At 38.0% G+C, this 18,047-nt stretch overlaps 1 protein-coding gene across 13 annotated transcripts in view; it reads left to right on the forward strand.

The window, feature by feature from the left end:
* LOC128859650 (muscle M-line assembly protein unc-89) overlaps positions 1–18,047 on the forward strand; it is a 237,055-nt gene that overhangs the window by 161,219 nt on the left and 57,789 nt on the right. For 7 of the 13 annotated variants that reach the window (XM_054096625.1, XM_054096630.1, XM_054096631.1 and 4 more), the window contains 4 exons: positions 6,533–8,348; positions 14,171–14,377; positions 15,254–15,414; positions 15,972–17,969. In XM_054096625.1, coding sequence (XP_053952600.1) covers positions 6,533–8,348; positions 14,171–14,377; positions 15,254–15,414; positions 15,972–17,969 — 4,182 coding nt within the window. The remainder of the gene's footprint in view (positions 1–6,532; positions 8,349–14,170; positions 14,378–15,253; positions 15,415–15,971; positions 17,970–18,047) is intronic. The other 6 variants (XM_054096633.1, XM_054096637.1, XM_054096634.1 and 3 more) reach the window with 1 other exon arrangement.

Raw genomic sequence — 18,047 nt, forward strand, 5'->3', positions numbered from 1 at the left:
AACAGTTTCATGTAGCTCCATTGATATTTTTGACTATTTATCTAGCAACAGAAAGTCGGTTAAAGGTCTTCCCAATTTTTATTTATATTTAATTTTTTTTAAATAAACATAAACAATCTTTAGTTATATTTAAGAGGTATTACAATAATTCTGTGACATTTACAGGGCTGTTAGAGGATTTTTGACCTTTAAAAAAGAAATAAGCAGTTTTGAAATTTTCAAAATATAGGACCCAAAAAATCTGCACACATTTTTGATATTAACTTCTCATTCATTTTTAGCATCCGTCAGGTTTATGAAACGTTGATTTTCACATTCATTATACTTTGCCGCGTTTAAAAATTAAAATTGGAGAGGATAAGGAAATTGGATCATGCTAGACCCAATCCATCGAATATAGTACCACTTCCGAGCTATTAAGAAAGGAAAGGGCCAATTGGCACGTCTTAGGACATCATCGAAGAGAATTCACAGCCTAAATTCATTAGAACTGTACCAGTTAAGCAATAGTGAACTATTCTGCAGATCTCAATATATTTTTCGTATAATACATTACATACATATGTTATGCACTTAGATGTACGATTTTGTAAATGCTGTTGCCAATCAAAAATAAGATGGTGCCGCTTTTATGTGTAGAACTTTTTTTCAGTATTGCAACCATTTCGATCGCAATTTTCTGTTGAATAAATATCAAATTTAAGTTTTGAAATTAAAATCACATGTGGTGAACATAAATTGTTGGTGTATTCGACGAGGGCAGCCCAAAATGCAATTTGGTTTTTGGCAAACAAAAAAAGAAAACATAAAAGGGGCTATTAATGTCATCCTGAGGGGTGAAGACGATACAGGAAATTGAACTAGTGTGTGTGCGTGTATACAAAGCAAAGTAAAATATTCAAATGACTACTAAGAAAATTAATAAAACAAGAATTTAATTAAACTGAAGCAAAATATAAAATTAAATTCCGAATAATATCTTGGGTGGATAAATGTGTTATTAAACTAAATATTGCTCTTATATAAAACCCATTCATTTATTTAATGTTATTTAACTCATCTTGTTAGTTCCTACCATTAAACTTAGTCCTTTTGATAGAAGAATATAATTATATTAAAAAAAAACCCATCCCACGACAAGAAAAAGCTATTTTGAGCAAAACATTATACCAAAAGTTATTATTGGGCACCACTCGTATACTATAAAAGATTGAAAGATTAGGTTCTAGCCAGCGGAAACTCGTTCGATGAAAGACGCGCAAAAATTGAAAATTGAAAATTTGAAAAATTTTAGTTATGCAAACTAAACAACGAGTACATTCCCGGAAATCTGGTAGAGGCACTCGTATAATAACAATAAGTGGCACTTACACCCTTTGTTAGCTGTTTGCCTAAGCACCTGCTTTTATTTGTGGTGTGTTTCTTGTTTTTCGACAAATTGGTAGACCAACAATTGTATGCCGCCGCTTAACAGCAAATAGTTTTTTATAAAGATCTTGTTCATGACAGAAACACACTCGTAGATCTGGCATTGTCGGTCTGTTTGTGCCATTTGGTGTTTCATGCCCAAAGTTTCGAACCCGGTAGCCACCGAATGGTAGACAGGCGCCAACCAATTCGGCAACGAAGGTCTAGAAACCCTTACTAAGGAGTGACAGAACTTTGAGTAAATTGGAGAGATCACAATAAATCGTAATAACAAAGCGTGCACTCATCTCATAGACAGATTTTTGGCACTTCGTGCAGATCCATATTCTGTGATTGTGGATACGACCATTTTAAATCTGTGACAGCTCTCGAATCAGGTTTTCGACCAAAAGCTTAATTAGTTCGACGTGCATTTAGTTCAAATTGTTGAAAAAAGCTGTTTTTTAAAACCACTTACCACTTGACAGCCTGAGATAAACCTTCTTTCCTTGCCTAGCCTAAAAATATATTCAGAACTCTTATTCACTTTAGCAAGATTCTGTTTAGTATTTGCCAAAACACTTCTCACCACAAATTTACTCTTTGGCATGGCAATAGTAAGTAGAAAGCACCACAAAATACGATTGCAAGGCATGCCTTAGGCATCAGCTGGATGACGAATATGTCAACCTAACCCAAGAAAAATTAACAATCCCATACCTATAGCGAACCGGTTACTAGAGAGAGAGTAATTTTGTTTTTTATGTCCCATCTCATGAATGATGAAGATGATAGTACTTTTTAGGGTCTAATCATTCCCGAATTGTTCGCCTAAAGTTGAGAGCTTCATAGTTGTGAGTGCAAATTTATAACCGTGACCATAAGTCGCTGCTCCGGAGCGGTAAGTTCACTTCGCCACGATAACAAATATTTTGTTAGCGAACTTAGAGCGCAAAATATTGATTACAGCAATTAATTGAAGTACATTGCAGCATAGCCGCACCCTTTCAAAAGCAAAGATACTCCGTCCACATAACTTCAAATTGAGCCTTAATTATGTTGGCAATTATGGCTGACCCTTAATCGAAGTGGCATTTCCAGCACCATTTCGAAAATAAGACGCCAATGATGCCAACACTCCTTATATGATAGACATTCTCTTAAGACTCGTTCGCTTCACGGCAGTCACATGCAGATTTCCCAATCCACCAGGCTTAGTTGGTGAATACAAATTCGACGTTTAATTCGAGCCGTTCGAAATGGAGCAGGAATTCGATGTGAAACGTTCCAGGTATTATAACATTCAACGCTTTATTTAGCTGATAAATAATCCTAAAGCTGAATAAAGCACTGAAAGCCATATATGCTTGATATGGAGTTCTAGCTTAAGTGCATACGACGCGTATAGTCGTGGGTATTCTTTCGCTAAGCTAATTAGATTTTGTTAGTGAATAAGTCGAGAAAAAGACAAGATTCTTCTTGCGTAATTCGCATGAGGTCACCACGTGGAATATGGAGTTGCTGAGCTATGGCGAGTCGATGTGCCTGGATGGAGTTGCACATCCCTGGCTACATCAGTCTCTTTTAAGTAGGTAGCACTTTAGCGAATAGCAGACCACTTTCACGAATTTTCCTATAGATGGGACGACAAAGTCTTTATTTCAATTTGGACAAAACAGCACTCACTTTGCGGTATGGTGAAAATGTTTAGCGGCAAACCACTGGCAGTGTCAAAGCAATCTAGTGAGCAAAAAGAAACTTGTATTTGGGCTACCCTGTGACATGTAAATTCACATAGTATGACCACATGAAGATTTTTCTTTTATGCGTCTATATCTAACATATATATATTCAAATTCGGTATGAATAATATCGTATATATGATAACTTCTTCTTCTTCTTATTCTTCTTCTTCTTATTCTTTTATTATAGGTTTTAACCTGTTTTTCTTCACACAATTACATAGTTATAAATTACAAAGTATTATTAAAATTCAAAATGACGAAATGTTGTTGTCCTTCCGCTGATGTCGAAATCCAGCTTTCGCGCCATCTCTTTGGTGGTCTTCCAGGTCCGCGCTTTCCATATGGTATATAGTCCCTCGCTATTCGGATAATTCTGTCGTCACTAGCTCTAGAAACGTAATCATTCCAAGCTCGTCTTCTTGTTCTTATAAGCTTCGTTACGTCATTAACGGCAGTTTCGTCACGAATGACCTCGTTTCTAATGCAGTCAAAACGTGTTTTTCCTACGATGAATCGTAGAACTTGCATTTCAGCTGTACGCAGTAGCTGTTTTGTTTTTGCATTTTCAGATCGTGCTACGGCTCCATAGGTCATAAAACTTCTTATGCCTGCATATTAAACTAGTTCCCAACTGTAACAAAAGGGCATAGGAATTTTATAAATGTTGAACTAAATAATGTTCAAAATTGACTATTAACTCATCGGTCATGAACCACTGATTTTCCTTGAAGAGTTTATATTCGTGACTACATATGTACATATATGAGAGCTTATTTGTATGTATGTTTCGCTATATAAATGTCTGTTTACATTTACGTATTCTAAATATAATTTTAGTAAAAACAAATTTCAAATATTTCACACACACATTATCACACATGCGTACGTATCTTTTGTTTATAATACCACCCATATGCAAAATATATATGTATGTATGTACATGTCGGCGAAAGTGATTTTGTATGTAATTATAGTGAAAATTAATGTGGCGAAATTTTGGATGTGAAAAAGTAGATTTATTAAATAAAAACCATTATTAAGACATGAAATGGTCTCATCACAAAAATTCATCCAATTACTGAACTTGAATCTCTGCCTTGCAGCCGTTTCGATACCTTCATTGTGATCATTCGGTAACACTGTATCTGATGAGCCCTGACCTACATGCATACACACATACAAGTAAATATGCGGGTCAATATACGTCAAGAGTGTCTTCATAAACATGCAAAAATCACCTTTTCCTGACAGCTCTTTCCTAGTACATTCGGAATCTACACGAAATTCTAAGAAAAGTGCACTAAAGCAAAACTCTAAAGCCAATCTCGAGCCCCTCAGAAAAGAAGCTATCTTTAATGAAAATTGCGAAGGAGTTTTGATAATGAAGGTAGAAAGTGGAGAAATTATATGAATGTACCTACCTCCTGTTAAAAACAAAAGGGTCTATAATAAAAAAAAGTGTAAATACGCTGTTAATTGTAAAAACAAAAATTTATGATATGAAACAAAATGTTAAAAATATATTTTTGAAATATTTAAAAATTAGTTTTTTTGAATTAAGGTGTTCTCGATTTGCAAATTAGTTGGTTTTACATATACAAAAAAATTACATATAGTCCCTTACTCTAATATATGTATAGGACTGGCACGTACACCTCTAAAAGGTTTTCCCTCAATTTCTGATGTTTTTCATAATTTTGTTCTACAATTGGAGCGATATGCAATTTTATGTCCCCTCCGAACGACAAATGGTTTTTATGAGACATGTTTAACAGTTCGGGACCGAGATGGTTTTATTGAGGACTTTTATATAAACAAAAAACAATAATTAAATCAAGAAGTTAATCAATTATATATTCGCCGTTACTGTTTACAACCTTTTCTCACCTCTCGACCAATTTTTTTAAGCCGGCCCACCAAAATTCGCCTGGTCTGGTGTCAAAGATGTTGTTGAGTCAGTTTTTAAAGACCTCTTTGTTATCGAAGGTAATGCCCTTCATATAGTTTGACAGGACAAGGTCCGGAGATACGGTGGATGCCAAAGGACCTCCCATTCGAGCTTTTGGAGTGCGACTTTGGCGACTTGTACAACATGTGGCCTGGCGTTGCCGTGAAGGAGTATGGTTTGACCATGTCGATCAGGTCTTTTCAGTCGAATAGAATCATTCACGCGGTGTAGCTGGGCAATGTAGAGCTCCTTGTGGACCGTGGCATTCTTTTCGAGTGTTTCCTTGTGAACCATGCCCTCGCATACCCACCAAACACATATCATGATCTCCCGTGACGATTCGGTACAAAAAGCGTTGTTTATGACCCAGTGTTTCTCGATGGCGGACGAGATGCTGAGAAGCAATTTAAAGGCGACTTTTTTTTCGCTGCGCTCGCGAGGCACCCAGTCTCCCAATTTTTCGGTAAATCCCATTGAGTGAAGGTGATTGAGAATCATATTATGATCTTAGTTCATTTTGTTTTCCTTCAAAAGTGATTTGAGTTCTTCATCGAAATCAGAATCACTTCCGCTACGGGACGTGATATCGACGTCGCCCAATATACGCGTAGCTTTGTCATATCAAAAATAAACTCGAGAGGCTTTTGATTTTCCGTCAACAGGCGGCCGCTGCTGGAATAGACTTTTCGGTATTTTATTTATATTTTATGTCTGCAGTGTGAACCCACTACCTAAAAGTGAAGCACATATACGTGACTGCGATGTGGAAAAAAAATCAAACTTTAAAACGTAGATTATGTTAATTTGAAAAATATAATTATTAACTCAGAATATTTCTTCAAATGTTTAGCGATTTGGATTTTTCCTGTGTATTTGACTATTGACTGAGTATATACAAAACAACCCCATCAGTCTTAAAAAACCAACGAAAATCGAATCGTTGAAATAAAAATAAATATATAATTGAGTGATGTCTTTGCTAGAATTATAAAAATAATAATAGTCAATAGTAATAAAAAAAATACTGTCGCATTTGCCAGCCATTCATTTTTCCACCTACGCATCTCTCAATAAAATTTGTTAGTTCCTAAAAAATCTTTTGCAGTTTGTCTGCCGAATACATCCGCTTCCCAATCACAAATGCGAAAATTTTGTAAATAAAATTTGAATTACACAAAGCAAAAATAGCAAGATTATTATAAAAACACACATACATATATACAGAAATAATAACTCACCACCGTGCAGCAACAAAGGCAAGCAAGCAATACGCCAAAAGCTCACCACGGCAAATCTTTTGAATTTCACTTGCCCCAATGTTTTCAAATAAACTAGCACTCATACATACAAACATAAAGCATTAATACATATAAATACACTTCCGATCGTTCACTAATGGTTTTCTTTATTTTCGCATCGCTTTTCATTTCAGTATGAGTACGGCCGCGCAACGCTCATAATCCCCCAAGCATACCCCAACGACGCCGGAGTGTATGTGTTAACAGCCAAGAATCTAGCAGGCGAGGTATACAGTTCGTGTAACGTTATCGTAAAAGGACGTCTTCCGAACGAGACATCGGATTCAGAGTTGGCTTCCGATATGGAACCTATAAAACCATCGGTACAATTGCCACTCAAAGATGTATCGATATTCGAAGGTAAACCGGTACGTTTGGATTGTATTATTGTTGGCCAACCGGAACCCGAAGTTATCTGGTATCATAATGAGCGCCCAGTTAAAGAATCAGCTGACGTACAGTTGCTCTTTCAAGGTGATCGTTGCTCGTTGATTATACAGGAAGTGTACCAAGAGGATGCGGGTAACTATAAGGTGGTCGCCATCAATTCAGCTGGTGAGGCGTCGAGCAGTTGTGAGCTCAAAGTCACGCCATTGAATATTGCCGAGCCAGCGACACGCGCACAGTCCGAGCGTCAGTCGGTGCCGAAGGAAACACTGCCGAAATTCGATAAATTCCTTACTGACGTACTAGCAGATGAGGGTGAAACGGTTGAAATGGAAGTGATTGTTAGCGGTGATCAACCGTTTACTGCCAAATGGTATCTGGCCAATAAAGAGTTGCATGAAAATGAACGTATTTCCACAAGCGGCAATCCTGCTTCGGGTGTGTTCAAATTGACTCTAAGAAATGTGGTTGCCGATGATAGGGGCGTGTACACTGTGAAAGTATCAAATAACGCTGGCGATGCTAAATGTTTCTCACAACTAAATATAAAAAGTGTAAATGCACCTGATCATCAACGCAACCAGCAAGTGGAGCCTGTTGAGAAGTTAACTTGTCCCGAGTTCAAAGAACTATTCTCGGACAAGCAAGCTCACACTGATGACATGGTCAAGTTTGAGTGCATCGTGAAGGGCAAACCCACGCCCAAAGTACATTGGTGCTTCAACGATCAGCCTGTGCATGGGCATAACTTCTTGGTGTCGACAAGCGGAGACCGACAAGTGCTAACCATACAGAAAGCCAGCATTGATACTGTTGGTAAAGTCAGCTGTATAGCCGAGAACGAAATAGGAAAAGCAACCTGTGTTGCTTTCTTGAATCTACTTGGTGCAGACATGCAGCTAACACCTGCCACTAGTGATCTGCAGACCTCCACACAGGAACACAATACGGAATCGTCGCGTGTCACCATCAACAAGAAAACCTTCACAACCACATCTACGTCACAAATTAGCTCTTTTGAAGGTAATATGCCACAAACAGAGATACATCATTCCTCGGCGCATATCGATCAATCGCTAAAACAGCTGGGAACACAGCAACCGGAACTGGTCGAAACACATCACTACCAGGAATTGCACAAAAGCAAAGAAATGCCAACACCAAATATCCAACAAAAGTCGTTTACATTGGTGCAATCTGCAGGCACCGGATCAGGCCAGTCCACTATTGCCAGTATGACTGGTGTATCGGTGCCTGAATCACCAACGCGCCTACGTAAGCAAATAGCGCCTCGTTTCACTATGCCACTGACGGGTAGAATTGTGGATCAAGGTACAGATGTGTCAATGGAGGCGATCTACGATGGTTTTCCCTCGCCCGAAATCAAAGTGGTCAAGAATGGCGAACAACTATTCGATAACCAACGATTGAAGATCGAAAATCGCTGCAATCGTGTCAGCATTGAGTTGAAGCAAGTGGGTGTGGCAGATGCGGGACGATATGCAATCACCGCCACAAATACGATGGGACAATCAACGAGCACTGCCGATTTAGTCGTGAAGAGTGAGTAGCATATTTTTATAAATACATACATACATACGTATAAGTATAATAATATAAACAAGAGGAAGTTGATGGTAAAATTAAAAACAAAGGCAGAATAAAGGTTGATAATGGGATAATGGGAGTCCATTAATTCGAAATTTGCAAGCAACAGCCAAAATAAACCATCGAATGCCCACGTTCATATGTACTGTAGAGCCTCGATATAACAAACTTGAAAGGGGTGGAAAAATACATACTATGGTATATACATACATACTTTCAAAGTCAAAACCTCGACCTAATGAAATTTAAAAAATCATACAAATTGTAAATTCATTCGTTATTCGCTATGTAGCAGCACATGAAGTGAACAAATCGTACAAATAAATCTATAATGAATTCGTTACATACTGAGTTCAGAACCCAAATAGCGTTGCTTAGAGGTTTTTAATGCTCAAAATTTATTTATTAGCCCAATTTTATAAAACTTTGCACATTTTTTAGGTCCCTTAATACCCTTGAAGTCTAATGCGTGAAGGGAGACAAAGTGTATTTTACGCACTATGTATTCACATAACGGTTCTGTACAAGAGCGTAAAGAAAACAAAATTGCTGTAAGCGATATATATACGCAAACGTTCAAAATTACCTCTCCGTTTGTACGTCCGTCTGCGTATGCAAACAATAACTCCATTGAAAATTCAGATATCTGAACGAAACTTGGTACATATAACTTTCATTACAGGTTGGTCTTGCTAATGAACGAAATCGGCGGCTCGCCACACCCACCTTCCATGAACCTGTAGTTTTAAAAAATACTAAAACCACGAAATTTCTAATTATTTAAGAGAACTTGCGCACAGTTTTTACTTACTTTACAGTTTTTTTTAGAAAATGATATCGAAGATAAAGATACACCAATTTTTTGTAAGTTTTAGGAATGGGCATGGCATAGTAAATATTTCTCAGAAACTCCTTCATTAAACCCTTTCAAACTTAGCTCGTACAATGCAAGATTTTGGAAATTAAAATGAAATCTGAAAAAGGGTCATCAATTTTGACTTAAGTCCAGCCGATTGTCTGTGTAATGAATAAAGCGAAATATTTGAATAACACAGCGGGCACCGCAGCCGAATAGAATGGTGCGTGACTACATACCTACTTATGTTGTCACGCACTGCGGACATGATGAAGCACCAAACAATAGAAAAGGTTTTTCTAATACCGATGGCTTATCGGCAGGCAATGGAAAACTCCGTTTGTGTTTTGGCCATGAAAAAAAGTCTCATAAAAACAATCTGTGGCTCAGAGTCGGCACTAAAACTGTAGGTCCACCATTTGTGCAACAACATCAAAACTCGCACCATTAATTGAAGGAGGAGCTCGGCTAAACAAATGTTGCATACGCTAATTATATCCAAGTACATATTTTTGTATATTATTTTAAGGAAATATGATTATTTCTGTATAAGTTAAAACGAAAAAAATCAACACACCGTAAAATAAATAAAACGTGATATTTCAGTTAGTAGAGATGGAAAATTGCATCTATTCTAGGTAGATGACGATTTAAAACAGAAATATGTTTCTGTGAAAAAGTTGTAAAAAGATCTCTTAAGCTTGAATGGTAAGAAAATTTAAAACGGCATAAAGTCTATTATCCTTACACGATTTTGCCTTATGATTATGACATTCTTGTACTTTAACGAGGCTTCACTGTATGTACACATTCACATATACAAATATAAATATATAATATTTATTTGGTTCAAACGAAATATTCCTCGAACCGGGCGATAAACATTTCAATAGCTCTTTGTGCTGGAAAATTAGAGCAATTCTAATGGGTTTCCTTAGTTTAATTGGTTGGCGGGTGTCGGAACATCAGTTCAGGGCCAAACTAAAGCAATTTTCGCACGACCGGCGAGGCTAAGTCAAGCCAACCAGCATTAGACACTCAGGCATTAAACAACAGCCATCATCACAATCATCTTCTTCTTTCGCTTCGTAAATATGTTTATTGAACGAGGCTATTTGCCAAAATTTAAACATTTTTTGATTTGTCACTCGATGTACTGCCATTTTGAAATGTGGCAAAGAGATTCATAGCGTAACAAACTTGAAATTCTCTGAATATCAGTCTGCAAACAGCATTTCGGTGTTGCATATTGAATATAATGATTTTTGGCATTTTTGAGTAAAATGTATGTACGAGTATGTAGGTGAATAAAAAGTAAAAATAAGAAAACTAAAAAGTCAAAAGAATGATGTGATGGACGCCAGTGACGACGGCTGTGCAGATGGTGCTGGCTGTGATGAGGTACATGGCGTATAATGGACTGAAACCCAGTCAGCATTTAAAATTATTTATTTATTTAGCCGTTTAAGATATCCGCCGGTTCAGTGCTGGCATAAGTCTATATTCAGTTTGTAAATACTTACTTGTACATAAGCACAAATGTATACATACTTACATGTGCGTACATGAATGAGTTATGCCACCCAAAAAGTACTAAATAGCACTCATACTTGTATTTCAAGCAATTAGAGTGAAATATATTTACATACACATTCAAATACAAACATAATCATATACTGCAGCTTAGAAAATAATTTTCATAAATTTCTTTTGTTTCCTTTGCTTGGTTTTTATTAAAATATTTAGTTGATTAATAATTACAAATCCTAGTAGCTGACATTGACTAATTACAATTATTGCAGAAGAGAAGAATTGAAGAAAGTTCTAGGCCTGAAGGATTAAGTGAAAGGAAAATTATAACATTTTTGTTGCCTTTTACTTTTTTCGCATCTGTTTTACAGATTATTTATACCGTAAATGGAAAATTTGTTTCACTTACTTTCAGAATGGCATTCTACAAGCGAGTACTGGCTTGAACGATTTGCTATACAACCTCTATGCTCCACAATTTTTTAAAGTCTCACGCTCGATATGAAATTCTGCCAACTTTGGTAAATGATGTGGTTAAAAGACTTCAAAAGGTGTGGCCAACAGCAGCTCTCAACCGGCTCTCAGCGAATTTGAATGAATCAGCTGGTCGCTTTGTTTAAGACCGGGATTGCACGAGTGTGTGAATACGTGTGAAATTAGTGGGCTGAATTTTTCTGCCGAATACCCGATGACCCATTGTAAAAAGATATTTTAGAAGATCAGACCGTTAACCGGCTCTCATCGAATTTGAAGGAATCAGCTGATTGGCTGACGTAACTAGGACCATGGCAGCGGTTGGTTTACGGAAAACACTGAGATTGTTTTGGTGATATACAAAAAATTCATCGCAGTCTTCGCTCACATTGCTTCATTGCCGTCTGATCAACGACCGACTGACTGAAGTTACTCTGACAATTTTGTTTTTCACCATAGCTGAAGGCCAAACTTGGTAATCTTTCATCCTTGCGACAGCCTAAGCTACTCTCACTTTTTTTCACCATAGCTGATGTCCAACCTTGGTACTCTATCATCTCTGCCAATGACCTGGAAGCCGATGTTACTCTTACTTCGAACGTCCAAACCATGTAAACCTTGTAATCTGTCAGCCTGGGTTCTAACTGCCAAAAATTCGGTCATTGTTGCGCGCAAAATCTTTTAAATCGGCATCATATAAATTTTGCTTGTGTGATTGCTTCATTCTTTTCTTTGTCATTTTCATTAGTAAATTACTGCCAATATCGAAATTATCAAGGAAAATATTATACTTATGAAGCAAGCAAGGCATAGCCCATTATTTTTCAAATTTTTGTACAACATTTGAGTAATTTTGCTTTATTTGTAACAAATAAATCACGGCGTTTTTTTTTTCATTTACAACAGTTACTGTTTTAAGGAAAGTGGGCGTGTTTATCGACCGATTTCACACAATTTCAATGTCAACATGCCTTGCAGAAAATGCAATGTGTGTGCTAAGTTTCATTCAAATATTAGGTTGGAGAAAAATTTTTGAGTAATATTTTTGCGCAAGTGGATTAAAACTGATTTATGGTTCATATTTAACACCTGGGCGATGCTACTCGTACGACTACTATCAAAGCGGTTATTTCTGTGATGAAAAATGCCTGAACGGAATCGACGAAAACAAAATTGCACCTAATTAGCTGTTGCGGTATCGGCGCATACCTCCATTCACACCGGCCTGGCGTACATTTTCGCCTTTATCAAAAAAAACCTGTACAATGTTCTGAATTTTCTCTTTGCCGACTCCCATTGCTAACACCCTGTAACTCACAGCTAAAACGAACAAACAAAAAACAGCAAAAGAATTTTGTTAGTGTGAAATGTCACCTTGACAACGATACCTTGCTTGAACGATAATTTACGAGATATCAATCATTACAGCCATGTACCCAAAAAATAATGAATTTCGTTTTATTTTATATTAATATTATTTACGTGATATAATTATTATTATTTTTCTTATTGTTTTTGGAGATAGATAAATCTCAATGATTTAGAATACAGTCTTTAAGCCGTCCTCCGAGAGACGAGAGGAATTTTAGGAAGCAGTCTAAATTCCTGCAATTCATTGTACCGAGAACTATTAGATGGTCACTTAGGTTTCTTTTGTGTGTGTTATAGTGCAGGGTAATTCTCAGAACCGTGCTTTCCAGTTTCAGTACAGAATTTGAAGATTTCGCTCAAATAAGGTCCTGTTTTAGTCAGAGAAGAGCTCAGTCTGATATAAACTGGCCAAACACCCAAAAAAAGGCGTAATCACCTATTATATACAAGGTAAAGCCCAAAATAAACAAAACTGAACTATATTAGAAACGACAGGAGCTTTGTTCTGATAACTTTATTTAAAATAGTCCCCTCCGACCTCGAAACACTGTTTTGCGCGATCTAAAAGCTTTTCGAAAGAGTGTTTCAGGTCATTGCCTGGCTTGTTCTTAAGGATGTCGGTACAAGCCTTTTGGATGGTATCTACGGACGCAAAAAGTTTTCCATTCATGGCCAAATGCACTTTTCCGAATAAGTAGAGGGAGCCATATCAAGCGACTACGGTGAGTGATTGTTGGTTAAAATGCGATTTCTAATAAAAAAATCAATCACAAAAGTGGACCATCTCAGCATTATCATGCAATAACCGTCAGCTTCCTCCTTGGCGATATCCAGAGCGAATTCGACGACAACCAATGCTTCAAAACGCCAAATTCTATTGACGGTTTGGCCCATTTGCACGAACTTCTTGCGGGCAATTTCCTTGGAATCGTAAAAACAACTGAGCATCGTCTTGATTTTTGACTTCTCCAAACGAGATTTTTTGGGTGGTGGCTTGTCTGGGACCTTCCATTCGGCACTTTGACGCTTAGGTTCATGTTGGAAACACCACGTTTCATTACCAGTTACATCGCTGTAAAGGAAGTTCTCGTTCTGAGCAATTTTTGGTCCTCAGTTAAAGATGGCGCCATCAAAAACATTTATATGACGCCTATCTTGTTTATTTTGTATTTCATCTTGTTAATGTATTTTATCCTAACCAAAAAAAAAGAAAGAAATGTTTAAAATTTTTAAAATAACCGAAGATGTTTGACTTTAAAAAATACCATACCCTAATTTTCAACACTGAATAACTCTCAAAATTATAAAATTGTTTCACTTTGGTATATACTCAAGCCTACAAATAAATCAATTTTAGAAGAATAGACGACAATATTACAAATAGTTAGATCACTTGCCATAGAATCGCTCACACTTCTATAATTTTAAAATTAATTTTGATGAACCTAGTGCAGAGTGTGTTTAACTCACTTATTTTTTTGAAATTAACTAAAATTCAAATTATACGTATTTCAAATTTTATATCTCTTATTTTTATTCACGATAGAAACCATTTTCCCACCCGTCTTCGGTCGACGTCTACAGGCACAAGTGGTAAAAAGGGGTGAGAAGATTATAATGGAAGTTGAAGTAACCGGTTTGCCAGAACCAACAGTGGTATGGATGAAGGACGATAAGCCAATCGAAGAAGCGAGTGTATCACAACACCGTCTGCTCTCGCAAGGCAACTCCTACAAACTAATCATCGAGAAGGGTAAGTGGCGCATGAAATGGTAGGAAAACTTTTGCTTCCCTTATTGTATGTATTTTCATATGACATCTCATACAAAAAATTCTAAAACGCTATTTTTCAACGGTGTTTCACGATTTGGAATCGCAAACACGCGAGGAGACTCCTAAGGTTGACTCTCGGTAGCGGTTAATACCGCGTAGGCATCAATATGGTCATCCCATGGTGAAAAGATGTTTAGAGGTGTGGCCAAGATTATACCGTTAACTAGCTCTCAGAGAATTTGAAGGAATCAGCTGTTTACCTGACGTAACTGGGTTCATGCAGCGGTTTGTTTACGAAAAAACTGAGATTGTGCTGGTGATATACGAATCTCATGTTTATTGCTTAGTTACTGTCTGAATGGCCGAATTCTGTGACCGAATTCCGATGATGTGGCAGTCAAAAATACTCTCACATTTTGTTTTTTTACAATAGCTGATGGTCAACGCTGGTAATCTATCATCTTTGTAACAGCCTAAGTTACTCTTACAGTTTTTTTTCACCAAAGCTGATGGCCAAACCTGGTAATCTGCCATCTTCGTGGTGATCACATATGGTGGCAGCTATATGGAGGATGAGGTAGAATCTTCTCATCATCTACTATCCAGCAGCCCTACTTTCGTGAGACTATGGCTCAAGCATCTTGGCCTTGGCTCTCCTTGTTCAGATATGCCTATGTGGTAGTAGCACGTGGCGATTGACACAGTTGCAATTGTTCATCATTCGGTGATTTCGCACTAATTATCCTTGTTTCCTTCTTTCCCTTCAATGGGAAAGCTATATCCCTTGTTTAGCTATATTCCTAGCATTCTTTAACTTTCTCCAAATGCATTTATTTTTAAATTATAATTATTTCAGGAGTGCCTAGTGATTCAGGCAAATATATGGTGAAGGCCACTAATGCCGGTGGCGAAGCGAAAAGCATTGCCGATTGTGCGATACTTGAACCATCGCCCGAACGCCTGCAGGAGGTCGTGAAGACCATAGTCTACGAGACACCAAGCAGTTTGAAAACCGAAGTAAGTCTGCATGTTCACTCTTTCACAAAGATAAATAATTAAATTACAACGAACCTCACTCGAATTTTCTTATTTATTATTAATTATTATTTAAAATTAACTTAAAATATGTTACTTTTTGCATTTGTATTAGTATAAATATTTACCAATACAACAAATAATTGAATTTATATACATACATTTATAAACAAAATCAATTGATATTTACTTTTACATATATATTTAAATTAAATTTATTGTAAACCTTTCTTCTCATTGTTTTTTCGCCAACGTTACAAATAAAATTGAATTGTTCGATTTTCGACTCGCATTTTCGCTTAAAAAATGTCTGTCCATATCCAACTGCTTCTCTCATTGCTTTATTGGGGTTTGTTTTGAAAACAAAAATAAAATGAAAAAAACAAATTTAAAATGAACCATCAACATCCGAATTTTCGCATCAAACCATTTTACATGCATCCATTTTACTCCAAAAAACCTCGTGTTCAACTACTACCACTCCAACTTTCATCCAAATCCAAATGTCATCTCCACCGCTAATCTACATCAACCTTTAGACCTTCACACAAGAGCCACCGTCCTTCCAAGCAACACAAACCGATATTTCAACTGCATCCGATTTGCATGGTTTATCTGAGTCGAAAATAGTAACTGAGCATCGTTGCACTACCGAGGCAACAATGCGTCTAGAACACAAGCAAGCGTACTTAGATTTGCCCGAATTATCTGAACGTCCGAAGACGCCAACAGCTGCCACAATTATTAGCACCAACACGGATCTGCCCGACTGGCAACATCTTAAATCGGTGTCGACCAACACAGACGCCACACGCTCCAAGACCGGTTCCACACAAACACCACCGCAAGTGCCTCCCAAACCTCATTCGGCCTTTAATATCACTGATCAACCACCGCCACCAACACAATTACCCCAACCACTACATTTCCAACCTACATCGACACCGACCGGCACAGAACCCCATAGCTTCAAAGTCGACGCTCCAACATTGGCATCAACCACTATGACATCAACATCGAAATACGAAAGCACAACCAATGAGAAAAAATCCTCATCTTTTGAATTCTTCAAGAAAATTGAAAGCCAGGGTGGTATGCAACAAACGCAACCTGGAGAAAAATATCAGAAGCAAGAGGTTTATGCAACGAACAAGCGAACTATGCCACTAGTTATCTCAAGGCCAAGCGGAGCGACGCAGACAGCATCGCTCACAAACACGCTCGAAGCAGATCTCAAAAATTTAAATCTTATACCCGGCTCGCCACCGGAAATCTGTTTTGTGCCGAAATTGGACACAAGCAGCGGAAAGCCACAAATGATCAATGAACGCATAAAAATATTGGAAGCCTCTCAACAATCTCCTAAAGAGGCCCCGGTAGGTGGAGTACGTACTCTACCTGTTGCTCCAATCACACAAACACTTAAGCATGAGACAACGCTAACGAAGGAGGTAAAGGTCGAGTATGGCCAGCCGATTATGCGTCCAGCGGCTACACTGCCAGCCCCGCAACAGTACACACGTTCACCTTCACCTTCACCTAAACCTTCGGCAGAGGGTGTTGCTATGTCGAAATTGTGGACACCAAATCATTTGAGCGGTTATGAGAGTTGCACCAGTGATATGGAACAAACTTATAAAACTAAATCGGAGATAGATTCGAAGGAAGAAAAGCATGAGATCAAGGTACAAAAAGTACCAACGCCGGCTCCGGATCTAAGCGCGCCATTCCTCGTGAAGGAGGTAAGCAAAGTCATTACAATACCAACGTCACCTCAACGAGAAAGAACGCCATTAGATGATGTGAATTTGGTGCCTGGTTCGCCGCCAGAAATTTGTTTTGCGCCAAAGCCAGAGGTGCGGCGCCAATCATTGGTTGAGAAAATGGAAAAAACTTTAGAACAGAATCTGCAAAAAGGACCTACAAAGGTGCTGCCAATGTCCGTGCCCACGCTCACGCCTGTAACAGTACCACAAGCAACAAAGCCAACAACTACCTTCAAACCACCACCGCCAGTTGTACCAACAAAACTAAACGTTGGGCAGCCCTATGAGAGCGATTACGAAAGTGATCGTTGGAAGTATAGTGGAAGTGAATCTGATGAAGCCTCTTTCCGGCCAGTTGGAAAGAGTATTACCGATGGTGTAACTAGCATACCGAGTGTACCTGCCACTCACCACACATTAAAGACCAGTGGTTATGCAGCAGATACCGAAGAAATTTCTAGCTACCGCAAAATGGAATCCACACAGCAGGAAAGTCGTTCATTTTACGAATCATCGCTCAGCACCAAAACTTCTCATCAGACGCCACTTGCGCCTGAAGCGCTAACGGCTTCAGTGTTCAAAACGCCTACACAGCCACGATATGTACCACAACCACAACCAGCACCAACTATAATCACACCACAACCGATCTATCAACAGCCACCGTTGGAGAAGCAACCACCTGCTCAACTTTGCTATACAAGCAAGCAAGAAGGTGGCCACGAGAAGCAAGAGTACTCGGACAAAAATGAGTACAGACGCGAGGAGAAGGTTCGCTTGTTGTTGTTGTTGTTATTGATGTTTTCTGTTGCTACCACAAACTTGTTTCTAACGTGCAACTTTTAGTGT

The sequence above is a fragment of the Anastrepha ludens genome, chromosome 4 (assembly GCF_028408465.1).
Source record: "Anastrepha ludens isolate Willacy chromosome 4, idAnaLude1.1, whole genome shotgun sequence".
Classification (NCBI taxonomy): domain Eukaryota; kingdom Metazoa; phylum Arthropoda; class Insecta; order Diptera; family Tephritidae; genus Anastrepha; species Anastrepha ludens.